The sequence below is a fragment of the Carcharodon carcharias genome, chromosome 25 (genome assembly GCF_017639515.1).
Source record: "Carcharodon carcharias isolate sCarCar2 chromosome 25, sCarCar2.pri, whole genome shotgun sequence".
NCBI classification, from domain to species: Eukaryota; Metazoa; Chordata; class Chondrichthyes; order Lamniformes; family Lamnidae; genus Carcharodon; species Carcharodon carcharias.
Window position 1 is genome coordinate 83,713 of NC_054491.1, and position 16,823 is coordinate 100,535.

Below are 16,823 nucleotides of genomic sequence, written 5' to 3' on the forward strand. Positions count from 1 at the left end.
ACAGAAATTGGCTGTATGGTTGACAGGAAGGAAGAAAGCTTTAGGCCGCAGGAAGGTATGGATGATCTAGTCAGTTAGTGTCAGTCATAGCATTTTTTTATAAATTGATTCATTATAATTTTTAATTAAGCTTATTTTTGAAGCGAGCTGTGCTCAAACCATCACACATATCTTTGATCTGTTATGATATGAAGAGCTAAAGGTGCAGTCCATGGCTTGAGCACAAACATCAAGGCTGACACTCAAGTGCAGTACTGAAGGAGTGCTGCACTGTCTGAAGTGCCATCTTTCAGATGAAACGCTAAACTGAGCCCCATCGGCCTGTTCCATTGGATGTAATCCACAGCATTATTTTGAAGAAGAGCAGGGGAGCAGTCCCAGTGTCCTGGCCAAAATGTATTTCTTAGTAAACTCAGAAAAACACATTTTCTGGTCATCATCACTTTGCTGTTTGTGGGAGCTTGATTTGCGCAAATTAGCTGCCGTGTTTCTACGCTAAACAGTAATTAAATATTCAACAGTATTTCATTGGCTGCAAAGCGTGTTGAGGAATTCCGTGGTCATGAACAGTGCTGTATAAATGCCGGCCTTTCTTTTTACTCCTTCGCTTCCACAGGAGTTGATGTTTGTTAGAAATGTGGTCCCTTTAAATGCCTTGATATCTTTCTCTGATGACCACTTTAGGATTTTCCTTGAGATTATTTTTATACAGCTAAGGAACTAAAATAAACTTAGCTTTAGCCATTAAAGTTTATTGTTGGGGGCAATATTTAAACAGGTGGACAGGTTTCATTAAAGGGTATCACCGCTGAAGATAGGTCAGTGCATTGTTGGAGTAATTGACATTAGCTACGTTTAACTCCTCTATTCCCAGTTAAAGAGAATTTTAATTTGTCCATTGACTTTCTTCGGTAAATGGAGTCTTTTTAGAAATGGTTGAATGCTATGATGGAAGATTGTGAATTGTGCTGTGGTGAGCCAAATAGTCTATCTAATGAAGCATATTTTCTAAAGGACTAACGTTGCTGATACCCTGTGAGTGGACTGTCCTAGCATCATAACTGAGAAGACTCATACAGAAGTTAGGGGTTACCAGCAAATATTAAGTATTAAAATATCTTGTATTTATTTTTCCAGATGCAGTTAATGTATCCATGGAACTAAGGTAAGAACCATTTTTGAAGTTGCTCATTAACTTTTTCTGCAGCCACTTTCATGCTAAATAGTGCTTTTAACATGACAAGAAGTTATGTGTTTTAACTAAAATGTGTATATTTTTAATGAGATGCATTTATTTCATATTGTGTCAGCTCTTGTAGAGACCAGCTCCATTGAATTTATGTAATTTCAAGAGCCTGACATTCGACAGCCAGGTCACATGATTCTCTCATTCAGCTCACACCACCAAATATATCGATCACAGTCGCATAGAATTTCCTGAAATAGCATGACTAGCAGGTTACACTGGCCTTTGTCTCAGCGAGATACACCAAAATTTCCTGGGAAACTCATTAGCATTCCCTGGAATATTCAAACTGGTGAAAAACAATAGGAAATCGATGTAAGCAACAGAGGCATGGGCCAGAATTTTGACGTGGGCGTGTGGGGACAGGCCCAATACGCTGATGTGCAAAATGACGCCAGATGTCATCGGGCATGCGTCCCCACGTCATCGCGTGTCATTTAGATCTTTTGTTTGGCGAGCATGCACCGGAGGCAGCTGCACGCCCGCCGAACTGTCAAAGACCTATTAAGCCTATTAGGGAAGTCGTTTAGATAATTAACAGTGCTGCCCGGCAAGTGAAGAGCCCAAGCGGCCTTCGCATTTTTCAGGAAGCTTCATCCATGGGCAGGATGAGATTTCCTGAAGGTTTTATTACATAAATAAAGCTTTTTTGCACAATTCATGAACATGCCCCAGCTCATATGACACTATCATATGAGGGGACATAGAGTCATAGAGGTCTACAGCACAGAAAAAGGCCCTTCGGCCCATCGAGTTTGTGCTGATCAAACAAGTGCCTAACTATTCTAATCCCATTTTCCAGCACTAGGCCTGTAGGCTGTTATGCCATGGCATCACAAGTGCAATCCAAATACTTCATAAATGTTATGAGGGTTTCTGCCTCTACCACCCTTTCAGGCAGTGAGTTCCAGATTCCCACCACCCTCTGGGTGAAAAAATTCTTCCTCACATCCCCTCTAAACCTCCTGCCCCTTACCTTAAATCTATGCCCCCTGGTACCAAGAGGAAAATTTCCTTCCTGTCTACCCTATCTATGCCCCTCATAATTTTATACACCTCAATCATGTACCCCCTCAATGTCGTCTGCTCCAGGAAAATAACCCCAGTCTATCCAATCTCTGCTCATAACTAAAACTCTCCAGCCCAGGCAACATCCTGGTAAATCTCCTCTGCACTCTCTCCAGTGCAATCACATCCTTCCTATAATGCGGATTCCAAAACTGCATGCAATACTCTAGCTGTGGCCTAACCAGTGTTTTATACAGTTCCAGCTCTTATATAACCTCCCTGCTCTTATATTCTATGCCTCGGCTAATAAAGGCAAGTATCCCATATGCCTTCTTAACTACCTTATCTACCTGCCCCGCTACCTTATGGGACCAGTGGACATGTACATCAATGTCCCCCTGATCCTCGGTACTTCCCAGGGTCCTCCCATTCATCATGTATTCCTGTGATTTGTTTGACCTGCCCAAGTGCATCACCTCACACTTACCTGGATTAAATTCCATTTGCCACTGATCAGCCCATCTGACCAGTCCATCTATGATCTCCTGTAATCTAAGACTATCCTCCTCACTATTTACCACCCCACCAATGTTCGTGTCATCCACAAACTTACTGATCAACCCTCCTACATCCAAGTCTAAATCATTTATGTTTACCACAGACAGCAAGGGACCCAACACCGATCCCTGTGGAACCCCACTGGACACAGGCATCCAGTCACAAAAACATCCCTCCACCGTCACCCTCTGCTTCCTGCCACTCAGCCAATTCTGAATCCAATATGCCAAATTGCATTGGATCCCATGGGCTCTTACCTTCGTTACCAGTCTCCCATGTGGGACCTTATCAAAAGCTTTGCTGAAGTCCAAATAGACTACATAAAATGCATTGCCTTCATCTACACACTTGGTCACCTCTTCAAAAAATTCAATCAACTTGGTCAGACATGACCTCCCCTTAACAAAACAATGCTGACTGTCCTTAATTAATCCCTGCCTCTCCAAGTGTAGGTTAATTATGTCCCTCAGAATTGCTTCCAATAGTTTCCCCACCATTGAGGTTAGACTGACTGGCTTGTAGTTCCTTGGTTTATCCCTTCTTCCCTTCTTGAATAACGGTAGCACATTGGCTGTCCTCCAGTCCTCTGGCACCTCTCCTGTGATTAGAGAGGTATTGAAAATTATTGCCAGTGCCCCTGCTATCTCCTCCCTTGCCTCACTCAACAGCCAGGGATACATCTCATCTGGGCCTGTAGATTTTTCTATTTTTAAGCCTGCCAGACCACTTAGAACCTCCTCCATTTCTATGCTAATTTCTTTAATTATATCACAGTCCTTCTGCCTGATTTCCATACCCACGTCGTCCCTCTCACTTGTGAACACCGACACAAAGTATTCATTTAGAACCCTACCTACGTCTTCCGGCTCCACACAGAAATTACCACTACGGTCCTTAATGGGCCCTACTCTTTCCCTAGTTGTCCTCATACTCTTAATGTACTAGTAAAATAGTTTTGGATTTTCCTTTATTTTCACCTGCCAATGTTTTTCATGCTCCCTTTTTGCCCTTTCATGAGTTATCCTCGTACTCTTAATGTACTTGTAATATAACTTTGGGTTTTCCTTTATTTTATCTACCAATGTTTTTTCAAGCTCCTTTTTTGCTCTCCTAATTTCTTTTTAAAGTTCCCCTCAACACATTCGATACTCCTCCAGGGTTTTGAGCCCTCGGTACCTGCCATAAGCCTCCCTTTTTCTCTTTATCCAATCCTGTATATCCTTCGACATCCAGGGTTCCTGGATTTGTTGGTTCTACCCTTTATCTTTAGGAATACATTGGCCCTGTACTCTCCCTATTTCCTTCTTGAATGAGTCCCACTGCTCTGACGCAGACACATCTAAATAAATTTTAACTTTATTATTTATGAACTTTTATCACGTACTTAATCTCCGTGAGGCAGCACCATGCCTCAGAGAGATTTCTGCGCTCTTAGGCGAGCATGCACGAAATAGTACAGGCCATGACTCTCCCTCGTCCCTCGGCTGGCTCAGGTAGCACTGAGTGCTACGGAATGCGTTTTACAGTAAGGCCTACTGATGTAAAATGACGGCACACAGCTGATCGCGGGCGGTGTTCAGCTCTGCGCCTGCTCCTGACCAGCCCACCCGACATGCAGAAAATTCTTCCCCTGAAGAAAGCAGCAAATTTAGAACCATATTCCTCCTTCAAGTCTCCCTGTGTGCATTAAAATTAATATCTGAATCTGTCAAACATCATTTATGCACATTTGACGCTTAACATACAAGAAAATGCAATTGTTGAACGTTTTCCTCAATTAATAAGAGTTCATCTAATGCTCAATGCTTAAATAAAAAAGTATTACCAGTTTGCCATGTATGCGATAGTGAGATGAATGCTTTCAGTTAATGGCTGAATTGCCATTCTATTGTCTACTCTTCTGAATAAAATATATTTTAAGGTGCAGTGATTTTGTTTCCTTTCAAACCTTGATTTGCACCCTTGTCAAAAATAATTTAGAAGCTCAAAACTTACAGCTCATTTTTATGGAAGGGGATTTTAGCTATGTATGGATGAGATTTTAACCTCAATAAATACACATGCATAGACTTGTAATTCATTCCATATCGTTGAGTCAAGGTCACTATTTGGCTTATCTATAGATACTTTTAATAAGCCTCTACTGTTTTGCAATAGAAATGTTTTGTAGTACTCTTTGACATTGGTACTTTCTTTAATATCCTGCACGGCAGAACAGAATAATATCATAGGCTCAGCAGCACGTTGGACCTTTGAACATAAGGGTTCAGAGGAGCGCAAAGACTTTGATTGCTCAGCATTTAAATGCCAGCTGTATGTTTAACCTTAGCAAAGTACTAATGGGATATTTCAGATATTAGAACTAGTTTCACTGGAGCAGAGGAGGCTAAAAGGTACTTACATGGAGGTTATTAAAAATATGAAGGGTATTGTAAGGGAGAATGACAAAAGACTATTTTCTCTGAAGGGGAAAATTTGTGACAAAAGATCACCAATTTAAAATATTTACCAAGAGATTCGCAATTTCTATATGCAGAGGGTTGTTAAAACTTGGAATACTTTGCTGCAAGAAATAGTTGTGAGAGAGAGAGAATTGTACTTCTAAAAGGAAAAGAGGATTAAAATAGAGGAAGATACAGACTGATGGATAACAAGACCAGAGCATTGGGGTTCATTTAGGTTTGCTGTAGTAAAGAATTAGCACAGATATGATGGACTGAAAGGCCTTGTTTTTTGCTATGAGAGAGTCCTTGCTAACACCATAAAGTTTTAAATCTAGCATATACTTCAGTTGGATTGAGACAGTGAAATTATGGACAGATGTGTTCAATGGACTTTATGCGGTTTCCCAGTCAGGTATACAGGATCCTAGGCTTTATAACTTTAACTTTATAGAGGGAAGGAGGATAAAAACAATGATGAACCTTTATAAAACACTGGCTCAGCCTCAAATGGGGTATAGAGTCCAATCCTAAACACCACACTTTAGGAAAGATGTGAAGGCATAATAGAGGGTGCAGAAAAGATTAACAAGAATGGTTCTGGGGATGAGAGGCTTCAGTTATGAAGATAGATTGATGAAGCTGGGGCTGTTCTCTTTAGAGAAGTGAAGGTTAAGAGGAGATTTGATAGAGGTGTTCAAAAGCATGGACAGAATAGATAGGGAGAAACCATTCCCATTGGCAGAAGGGTCAAGTACCAGTTGACACTGATTTAAGGTGCTTGGCAAAAGCAATGGTGATATGAAGAAAAGTTTATTTATGCAGACAGCGCTTAGGGTCTAGAATGAACTGCCTGAGAGTGTGGTGGAGCTTAATTCAGTTGTGGCTTTCAAAAGTGAATTGGAAAATTATCTGAAAAAAAATTGCAAGGCTGACGGAAAACGCAGGGGAGCAGGGTAAGCTACAGAGAGCTAGCATGGAAAGAATGGGCCAAATGTCCTCCTTCAGTGCTGTAACCATTCTATGATTCACATGGCATAATTACAGAGCTCTTGTGGTGAAAATTAAAATGCAGAACTAAAGAATTGTACAGAATCCTGGAACTTTTAATTAACAGTATTGAAGAATGAGTTTGGTCCTTGTTATGTTTTTGACTGAGATGCAGGGTGCTGCATTAATCTCAAATAGTTAAGCATTTCAGAGCAGAGCAGTATTGTGTGTTATTCTCATGACATTCAGTGGCCTAATGTGACACAGAACTCTTATTGAAACCACAATAAATGATTGCCTGACCATATTTGCTAAATGAAGTAAAGTGCTACCATGGTCATGCAGTTGACAATAGCTGGTACACTATCAATTATGACTGCAAGTGCTTGCAAGCATCAGTGGGTTTCATAAATGTACAGATCTTTGCTTAGTGATAATGAGATGGTTATTCACCATGACTAAGATTTATATAATTTGTGGTTTGACTATTGATGCCTTGCCTTTCCTCCTCACTATATGCTAACCTTGACACCCTTAACAGAGAGCTGCTGTATGATTATTATTCGATTCACTAGAGTACCACCGCAATCCAGTGGGAATGGATTCCTAAATTCTGCATCTCCCAGTCATCATTTGTCTTTTATTTTTAGCAATGCCTTATTTTTGAAGGTGTTGGTGTTTATTGGAATAAGCGAGAAATCTTAACTCAACTCTGATAAACTCCTAAGCTCTGTTACAAGTGGGTAAGGAGGCATGAGCTGGCTACCCTTTTATTCCGCCCCCCTCGGTTGGTTGCAGCAATGGTTTTAAAAATTAATTTCCCCCGTAGTCTTTTGATTATCTGCTCGTATCACTGCTTGCTTGTCCTTACAACCACACCACCCCCCAACTTCTATCCCCCCACCCAACCCCCCTCCACCCCCCCTCCCCCACCTTAAACCAGCTTATATTTCACCCCTCTCAGATTCACTCAGTTCTGTTGAAGGGTCAAGAGGACTCGAAACGTCAACTCTTTTCTTCTCCGCCGATGCTGCCAGACCTGCTGAGTTTTTCCAGGTAATTCTGTTTTTGTTTTGGATTTCCAGCATCCGCAGTTTTTTTATTTTTATCTCTTTGTTTATGTCACCCCTGCTTGTCCTCCTTTCTCTGTTTGTCAGAGCCAGTTCGAACTAATGTCTGTATATTCCCAGAAGGGAATTCAATTAGCATGCCTTGCATCTTTTGTTGCAGTAATCCCAGTTTTTTTTTTACCTTTCATCTCAGACACATCTCTGACATATTTTTGAGATATAAATCAACAGGAGATGGTGTTAGTTCATCCTCCACAGTGGGTTTTGAGTGTCTGGTGGGGGTGTAACTGTCTGGGTAGCGAGTCCCATTGTCATCACAGGAAGACAGTGGATTAAGAGTACAGTACTTTACATTTTTAATGCCTTCCCTTTAAGATCCCTTATTTAAAATGGGCCTTGACATCCCCGATATGTGAACTTTCATGTAACAGGTCTGCAGTGCAATTCATATAGACTTTCTAGAGAAGTGGTCAACTTTACAGTATCAGCCACCAGGTGACTGCTAGTATCCATCTTTGGTCAGTATTTTTGTAATTTTTTAAAAACAGTTCTTCTTTAAACAGTTAAGCATGTCTATCATTAGCTGGTGAAGTTGTAGGTAGCTCTCACTCGGTCCCGTGACAGCTCCTATTTTGTAAGATTGACAAAAATGGTATTGCGCTGGTGACCTGCATCATCAGCTTAAAGGTAAGACCACACCATGTCATGTCATGCCACATTTTGGGATGAAATTCCTTCTAGCTTGAATAATTTACTAGCTTATTGAAAAAGGTTGGGCTCAGAACTTGGCCATCTTGCTGTGCCAATCTTCATGATGCTCCCAGTGGAATGCATTCAACAATTGGAGGGCACAGAACCTTTTTTTCCAATTAGTATATTATCCAAGAGTTCGGAGCACTGGAGATGGAATTCAGATGACCATCAGGACTCCACAGATGAACCACCAACTGGAAATTGCTAACAATGTTACAAATGTTTGAGGGGTTTTATGAGCTCTTGGGACACAAGGGCTACACTGACTGACTGCCCATCAGGAACACCTCAATTTACCAGCAAGGCAGTGATACAAGGTAGCCTATGCCATGTCACTACAATTATTAGATCTCAATAAATGCTTCTGTAGTTTGGACATCCTTCAAGTTTAGCTCTCAAAAAAAGAATGGTCAAACAGCAGCCCAAAGGAAACTTTGTCACCCCCAGGAAGAGGAGGCCTTCACAGAGGGAACTATTGTGTGAGTAGGCACAGAGTAAAACTGGTCAACTATTGTGTTTAATAATGGACACCTTCTGTCTCTGCCTGGTTTTTGTTACTCTCTAAGAGCAAACAAATTGTAAGCCTCACAAACATACATAGCAACTCATTGGCTATTATGTGCTGGGATATCCTGAACATAAGTTTCTGCTTTTCTTCATTCTTTTATTTGTATCCCTTAGTCTGCATTCCCTCTTTCTGACTTGTATCAGCAACATGACCCAATAAACTGTGCTAGACTTTGTGCAATAAAAAGCATTCTCCTGCCACGGTCTTAGCACTGAACCTCTCAGCTGGTCCACTGTGGTCTGCATGAGAGGAGCCTGTCCCCCACTGTGTGTAAATCTCTGTCCAAATGCTCACCCCGGTCTATGGCAGTCAATGGCAAAATGATAGACTGCTGTAACTGAGACCTAAAATCTTAAATAGTGCCAGTCACAGCAGTCATGCTAGATATCTCCTGTGGTTTGCTCCTTCACTGCTTTGGAGCTTCCTTACAAAGGATTACAAGGATATCACTTGCTCCATGGTCCTTTTGATGTTAAAACATTCCTAGTATCTCACTGCGGTCATGTCAGTGGTGCATCACTGAATATTCCCTGGTGGCTGCTGAGGTTTGTTCATGGCAGACACAAAGGAGGTTGCAAATGCATCTTGCTTTCCTAAAAACCTTTTTAAAGACAAACCAAGTAGAATATGATCCCTTGTCTTTGCACTTGGCAAATTGCTCACAAAAATATAAGATTTTACATCTTTCACTGCTGCCACTTCTACTTGTTCCTCAATGACAAATTGTATGGATTAGGTTACAATACCACAGGGAATGTGTGCTTGGAAAGGACAGCCATTTCCTAGGCTTTGGGAAAATCTGCAAAAAAAAAAGTTTGTTTTACACTGGGAACCTCGATAATAACCTATAAGACAAGTTAGACCGTAAAACTTTAGTATATCATGTAGCTAACAAACAGTCTCTGAAAGCAGGATTTTGAAGTGGAATCACAAGATGAGGATTATATCTGTTTCGTGCATAAATGCAGTGGTGCTTCATCAGTGTCTTCTCAGTGAGAGGCTTTAATGAACTTCTGTAGGATGTCTGCTTCCAGAGGTAGCCTCATGGCATAGTCACATGCCTACAGAAAGCCTAGATGTGATAATCAGACTGGTTACATTTCAAAACCCAAAAAATAGCATACCTGCTCACAACTCCAAATTTATCCTCACCAATATTCTAGAAGTCCTTCCCCGTTTCATATTGAACAAAAGATACAAACATCCCCCTTTTCCTAGCAAACAAGAGACACCTTTGCATGCAAGATCATGTGTGACTGTGAGTTAACCAAGTTACCCACTATACACTGAATTTTCTCATGCATTAACCACTGTTTGTTCTATTAGTCAGTAACTGCACATGCATTGCACACAGTCTTTAAATCATGCAGGCTTAATGGTCTGGCAAGCACATTGACATTGGCTGTTTGTCTGGGTGCTGTTCTATGTCTGGAGATTGTTGTTCCTGCGGCCCTTGAAGCCTTGGAGACTGTTGTTGTTCTGGGCTGTCAAGGACATGTGGACGTCAGGTATTGATGGTAGCTCTATACTCAGTACAGCCAGTGAGATCCCTGTTAGTTAATTGCAATGAAGGAACAGCTTCACTGCCAAGTTTACACGTGGGCTGACTCCTGTTGAGAGTTTGTACCCTGACTGGCTCCTCATGTTTTTACATGGCTACATATTGATTCAAGGAGCCTTTCAAGGTTGCAACTTCTTTGTGTGCCTTTCCTGTCTGCTGTTGTGCCTGGCTACACATCTGGTTGAGTTTTTTCAACTCCTGTTTTGAGTTGCCAACTGTGGAAATGTAGGTCATTCTTTCCTCCTGGTATCTTTGTGTTGTCTCTGAAATGTATTTGTTCTGATCACGCACAGCCTGGTCCATTGAAGACTTCAGTTTATCGTGCATTTTCAACAGTATATACTCAGCTGGAATTTTGCCCTTCAAAACTTCCAATTCAGCTTTGATGTGTGCATTTTCCTGTAGAACTGCTTCATTTACCTTGGGATCGTGCATTTCCTTGTGCTGATGTGGTGGGCAACCATCTTGTGCTTTATTTACATATTGTCTCCCTCGCTCTGGAATTTTGTTTCCCTTCCTCTGTTGGAACATTTAGGATTATCAGTCCAAGCTTCCGATTTGCTTTTTTTTATTCATTCACAGGATGCGGGCTTTGCTGGCTGGGCATTTATTGCCCATCCCTAGTTGCTTCAGCTGAGGTGAGTGGCTGTTGCATCCAATCTATGATCTGGAGCACCAAATCTCCCTTCTTGCCATTGCATTGGGTTGTCAGACTAATTTGTCCTCTCAGTATGAGTATTGTGCCATCATAAGCCTCAATCTTACTTTTGAGGGCTTCATTTTTAGATTGCCATGCTGAACCACTTCACACAGATCTGTGAAAGTCATTATGGTGCGTGATGCAAGGTAACAGTCACAAACCATTTGTCGCCCATAGACTTGACTGAACTAACGTGTTGGTTCATGCCATAGAATCTGCATAGACTTGTTTTGTTTCTTTCTAGCCAAACACTTGTTTGCGAAATGATTCTTTTTCTTGCAGTTATAACACTGCTATCCCCTTGCTGGACAATCTTTCTTTTCTTTCTTTTGTGTTTGCTGTCCTCCACAGTATTTGCACCTGGCCCTTTGTCTGTGATTGCTCCGCTCTTTCAGCTTAGACAGTCTCTCAGCAGAATGTACCTCCTGGTCTGCTCTGCTATACATCTGCTCTAGCTGCCATTTCACAACTTCCATGTTTCGACATACATATATCACTTTCTTTAGCATCAGTTTCTCAACTTTCAGTAGGCTCTCACCGAGGGGGCTCTCATGCCTAAGACAAATCTATCTCAGGTCATCTTTGAGCTGACTGAATTCACATTATTCTGCAAGCTGCATTATTGCCATTACGTACCATTCAATGGTCTCATTTTCACTCTGAACTTTAGTGTTGAATACATAATGTTCACATGTAACATTCACTCAGGGTTCAAAATGTACGTTCAAAGCATTCAAAACCTCTGTCTTTTTTTTCTTTGCTCATCTGTTAGAGTTAGAGTGGTATACACTTTGAAGTAGTCCTTCCGCAGCAGTGTTAAAAGTGTGATACTCTTATCAGTTCATTATTGTTAATTAAGCCTATTGCAATCTCATAGTTTTGCCATTGTAAGCAGAAAAACTGCCAGTTCTTCCATGCATCACATTTTAATTCAACTGGATATGGGAGTGGAAAATTTACTTTAGGCATTTTACTCACGTAGTAGTTTACTTGCAGCCTCTGCAGCTCAGTGCTTTTCCTTTGTCCTATTTTTTAGTAGCTTTCTACAAATTTACATCTTTCTGTGTGCTTTTCTTAGCTGTGTCTTCTCTATAGCCAATATTTTCTTTGCAGCTTTTTTTCTTATTTTTTCAGTAGTGATGGGCAGTTTTGAACCTTTCTGTGTTTCTGGGTTCTCAGTGTCTTCCCTACGTAATTTCCAGGTTCAAACATCGATTCTTTTCTTCAATTTCTGACTCCAAGTTTCATGCATAAGAGCAGCAGTGCTTTATCAGTGTCTTCTCCGTGATAGGCTTTATTGAACTGTTGCAAGGTGCCTGCCTCCAGATGCAGCCTCATGACATAGTCACATGACTACGGAAAGCCAGATGTGACAATCCGAGTGGTTACATTTCAAAACCCAAACAATAGCATACCTGCTCACAACTCCAAACTTATCCTCACCAATGGTCTACTGAAGTCCATCTTCCTTTACTGTGCCTCTTGGAATAAGATTTCAAGAATCCACTGCCATAATTATCATTAGAAATATCTTAGAATTTTTACTGCACCTCCACCTTCATCCAGCTCTCGCATTTTGCAATTCATCCTAAAGTTGACCAGCAGCTCTTTACCAATCATCTTTCCAGACTTGTCTTCCTGTGCACACTTTCCATGCATCAGCGCATAAAGCTATTAAAAGCAGAGACCAAAATTGGAAATTTTTCCAGGCCAGTCCTAACTTTGCTGGCATGGTTGCATATATGACATGGCAACATACAACCAGAAATGTTAGTGGGATGAGAAAAGCAAGTGTAAGTAGATTAATATGTTCTGTTAGCATATGACATGCTTAAGGAATTGGGGCCTGAAGTTCTGTCATGTTCTCCAATTTTATTGCCATGGCTCCAGCAGGAGATTGCTGCAACTCCCAGGGAAGTGGCTGCACATGGTGATTTACATTGTCAAGGGGTACCATTGGTTTCCCACTGGAAGCATGAAGAGACAGCAGAGGAACCTGCATGAACTGTCAGGGCTAAGGTGCTTTGTTAGTGGCATTAGTTGTAAATGAGGAACTCTAAGATTACCCAACACTGTCTGCCACTGTGTTTGAGTTGCTTTGCAAGCTTTGTGGTAGTTGGGGTTGTCAGAAAAAAAAACACCCTTACCACCTCATATCACCTTTGAAATTCTCCTGAAGGGAACTGCTGGAGTGGTGAAGGATTGTGGGGAGGATGAGGGGGGTTGTGGATGGTGTTCCCTTGTACAGAACTCCAGGAATGGGGTGGTGGGGCTTAAATTAAGTGGAGTTTTTCATTGTAGGAAGAAGCCAGTTATCATCTGCTTTGACTGGCACACACTGGTAGATCCTTTACTTGCATGTTTGTGGTGTATCACCACAGTTCTGGGTCTCCTTGTTGCTTGCAGTGAAAACTATATTAACATGTTGCACAACGTCGTCACTGCCCTCAAGGCATGGCCAGCAGGCAGGGAAACTAAGTCTGAGAGATTCAGCTGGGTGCTTTTGACATTTGCAGTATTTCATTGTAGAGGAAGTGTGTAGAACTGGTGTAGCCTCTCCATTCTGAAATGGATGGAACCAGTGGAGATTGTACATTAAGGAAGATTGTGTCACCCACACATTACCACATTTAGTAATTTGGAGGATTTGTGTCTGAACTTTCCTGTGTCCTCTGTTAGCTGGTAGTCCATCTCTCTCTCTTTGCTTCCTTTAAGTTTTCTGTGCAGTCTACTGACATAGCGTGAGAGCGGTATGCTCAGCAGCAGTGTGGTTATGGCTGCCCTTGGGCTAAGGTGAAAGCTTGGCCTTGCAAGTTTCAAGAACTGCTATTTGCTGGTCCACCTCTGAAGAATCTATGGCCTAGATCCTGACATTCCCCAAAAGGATCAATGAACATCGGACACGTACGCTCTGCTGTGGATTGTTCTGTTGCTCTGCTTCCATTGTAGAAAATATCTGTGTCATGACTTTTGACTATCACACACTGCAATATATCCCAACCTCTACAAGACAAGCAGTTTCTTTTGGTTAAAAAAAAACCACATGAACACTTTCTAAAATGTTTTCATGAGATGTAAGCATCGCTGGAAAAGGCAAGCGTTTGTTGCTCATCCCCAATTTCCCTTGAGAAGGTGGTGTAACATGCCTTTTACCACAAACTGACACAACTTTGATGTCATCTTCTTCTTCAGTTCTCTGCCCAGAGGCAGATTGGACCCACAGCGCCATGACCTCCGCCACAGGTAGGCCAAGAAGGCAGGTCCTGAATCCACCCCAGCTGGAACAGGGATCTAACCTTGTGCTGTTGGCAGCAATCTAATGCATATTGGCTATCTAACCAACTGTCATACCCCGAGGAGTCGGGGTTGCTGTGGAAACATACACTTTTACATGCATGTTGTAGCCTAGAGCTATGTATAGTGATGGTGGAGGCTCCAATTTCTTTCCATCACATGGCTGACCAGGAATCCCTCCCACTCCTACCCATCTGCCATTGGTTTGTGTTGATAGGATTTGCAAGTTGATACTTAACCTGTTTGGCTGTGTTATGAATGCACTTTCCTTGGCCTTCAATTCCTGGAGTGGGACTGACCCCAGAGCTTCTGGCTCAGAGGTAGGGATGCTACCGACTATGCCACAAGATCCCTACTTTGATGTTATATAGACGCACTAATTAAGCAATTATAACAACAAACTGTGCTTTGTGTAAGCAGTAATCTCCATTGGGCTAACACCCACTCAGTTGTATCAAACTGCTACAAAATCTCAAAAAAGGAAAGAAACCAGATGGACCATCCGGCATCGGCCTAGGCACCAGAAACAACAACAGTAAACTCAGCCCTGTCGGCCTTGCAAAGTCCTTCCTACAAACATCTGGGGGCTGGTGCCAACATTGGGAGAGCTATCTCACAAGCGAGTCAAGCAACAGCCTGACATAATCATCCTCACAGAATCATACCTTACAGATAATGTCCCAGACTCTACCATCACCATTCCTGAGTATGTCCTGTCCCACCAGCAGGACAGGCCCAGCACAGGTGGTGGCACAGTGGCATACAGTCAGGAGGGAGTCCTCAATATCGACTCTGGTTCCCATGAAGTCTCATGGCATCAGGTCAAACATGAGCCAGGAAACCTCCTGCTGATTACCACATACCACCCTGCCTCAGCGAATGAATCAGTGATCCTCCATGTTGAACACCACTTGGAGAAAGCACTGAGGGCAGCAAGGGCACAGAATGTACACTGGGTTGGGAACATCAATACCCATCATCAAAAGTGGCTCGCTAGCACCACTACTGACTACACTGACTGAGTCCTAAAGGACATAGCTGCTAATCTAGGTCTGCGGCAGGTGTTGAGGGAGCCAACAAGAGAGAAAAACATACTTGACCTCGTCCTCACCAACCTGCCTGCCACAGATGCATCTGTCCATGACAGTATTAGTAGGAGTGACTACTTCACAGTCGTTGTGGTGACGAAGTCCCACCTTCACATTGAGGATACCCTCCATTTTGTTGTGTGGCATTACCACTGTACTAAATGGGATAGATTTTGAACAGATCTAGCAACTTAAGACTGGGCATCCATGAGGTGCTGTGGGCCATCAGCAGCAGCAGAATTGTCCTCGAACACAATCTGTAACCTCATGGCTACTCTACCATTACCATCAAGCCAAGAGATCAGCCCTAGCACAATAAAGAGTGCAGGAGGGCATGCCAGGAGCAGCACCAGGCATACCTAAAAATGACATGTCAACCTGGTGAGCCTGTAACACAGGACTACTTGTGTGCCAAAGAGCATAAGCAGCAAGTGATAGACAGAGCTAAGTGATCCCATAAGCAGCGGATCAGATATAAGATCTGTAGTCCTGCCACATCTAGTCGTGAATGGTGGTGGGCAAATAAGCAACTCAGTGGAGGAGGATGCTCCACAAATATCCCCATTCCCAATGATGGGGGAGCCCAACACATCATTGCAAAAGAAAAGGCTGAAGCATTTGCTGCAATCTTCAGGCAGAAGTGCCGAGTGGATGATCTATCTCGGCCTCCTCTGGAGGTCCCCAGCATCACAGATGCCAGTCTTCAGCCAATTCAATTCACTCCATGTGATATCAAGAAATAGCTGAAGGCACTGGATAGTGCAAATGGCAATGGGACCTGACAATATTCTGACGATAGTACTGAAGACATGTGCTCCAGAACTTGCCATGTACCTAGCCAAGCTGTTCCAGCATAGCTACAACATTGGCATCTACCCAGCTATGTGGAAAATTGCCCAGGAATTCACCAAGGCTCCATAGACATCACCTTCTAAACCCACAACCACTACCAAGGACAGCAGATAGATGCGAACACTACCAGCTGGAGGTTCCCCTTCAAGTCACTCACCACCCTGACTTGGAAATATATCTCTGTTCCTTCACTGCCGCTGAGTCAAAATCCTGGAACTCCCTTCCTAACAGTAGTGTGGGTGTACCTTCATCACATGGGCTGCAGCAGTTCAAGAAGGCAGCTCACCACCCAAAGCGGTCACCCAGTCTGCATTTGGTCTCTCCAATGTAGAGGAAACCGCATTGGGAACAACGAATACAGTAGACTAAGTTGAGGGAAGTGCAAGTGAAATACTGCCTCACTTGAAAGGAGTGTTTGGGCCCTTGGATGGTGAGGAGAGGGGAAGGAAAGGGGCAGGTGTTGCACCTTCTGTGGTTGCATGGGAAGGTGCCCGTGGGAGGGGGTTGAGGTGTAGGGGGTGTTGGAGGAGTAAACCAGGGTGTCCCGGAGGGAACGATCCCTGCGGAATGCCATCGGGGTGGCGGGGGGTGGGCGGGGGTGCGGGGGGGGGGGGGGGGGTGGGGGGGGGAGGGTGAAGGGAAAATGTGGTTGGTGGTGGCATCATGCTGGAGTTGGCGGAAATGGCAGAGGATG

The 16,823-nt window shown here is 42.9% G+C and overlaps 1 protein-coding gene across 2 annotated transcripts in view; it reads left to right on the forward strand.

The window, feature by feature from the left end:
* The window catches only part of LOC121269657 (sialic acid-binding Ig-like lectin 12), a 74,886-nt gene that overhangs the window by 44,797 nt on the left and 13,266 nt on the right, over positions 1-16,823 (forward strand). For both annotated transcript variants that reach the window (XM_041174433.1, XM_041174434.1), the window contains exon 6: positions 1,138-1,165. In XM_041174433.1, coding sequence (XP_041030367.1) covers positions 1,138-1,165 — 28 coding nt within the window. The remainder of the gene's footprint in view (positions 1-1,137; positions 1,166-16,823) is intronic.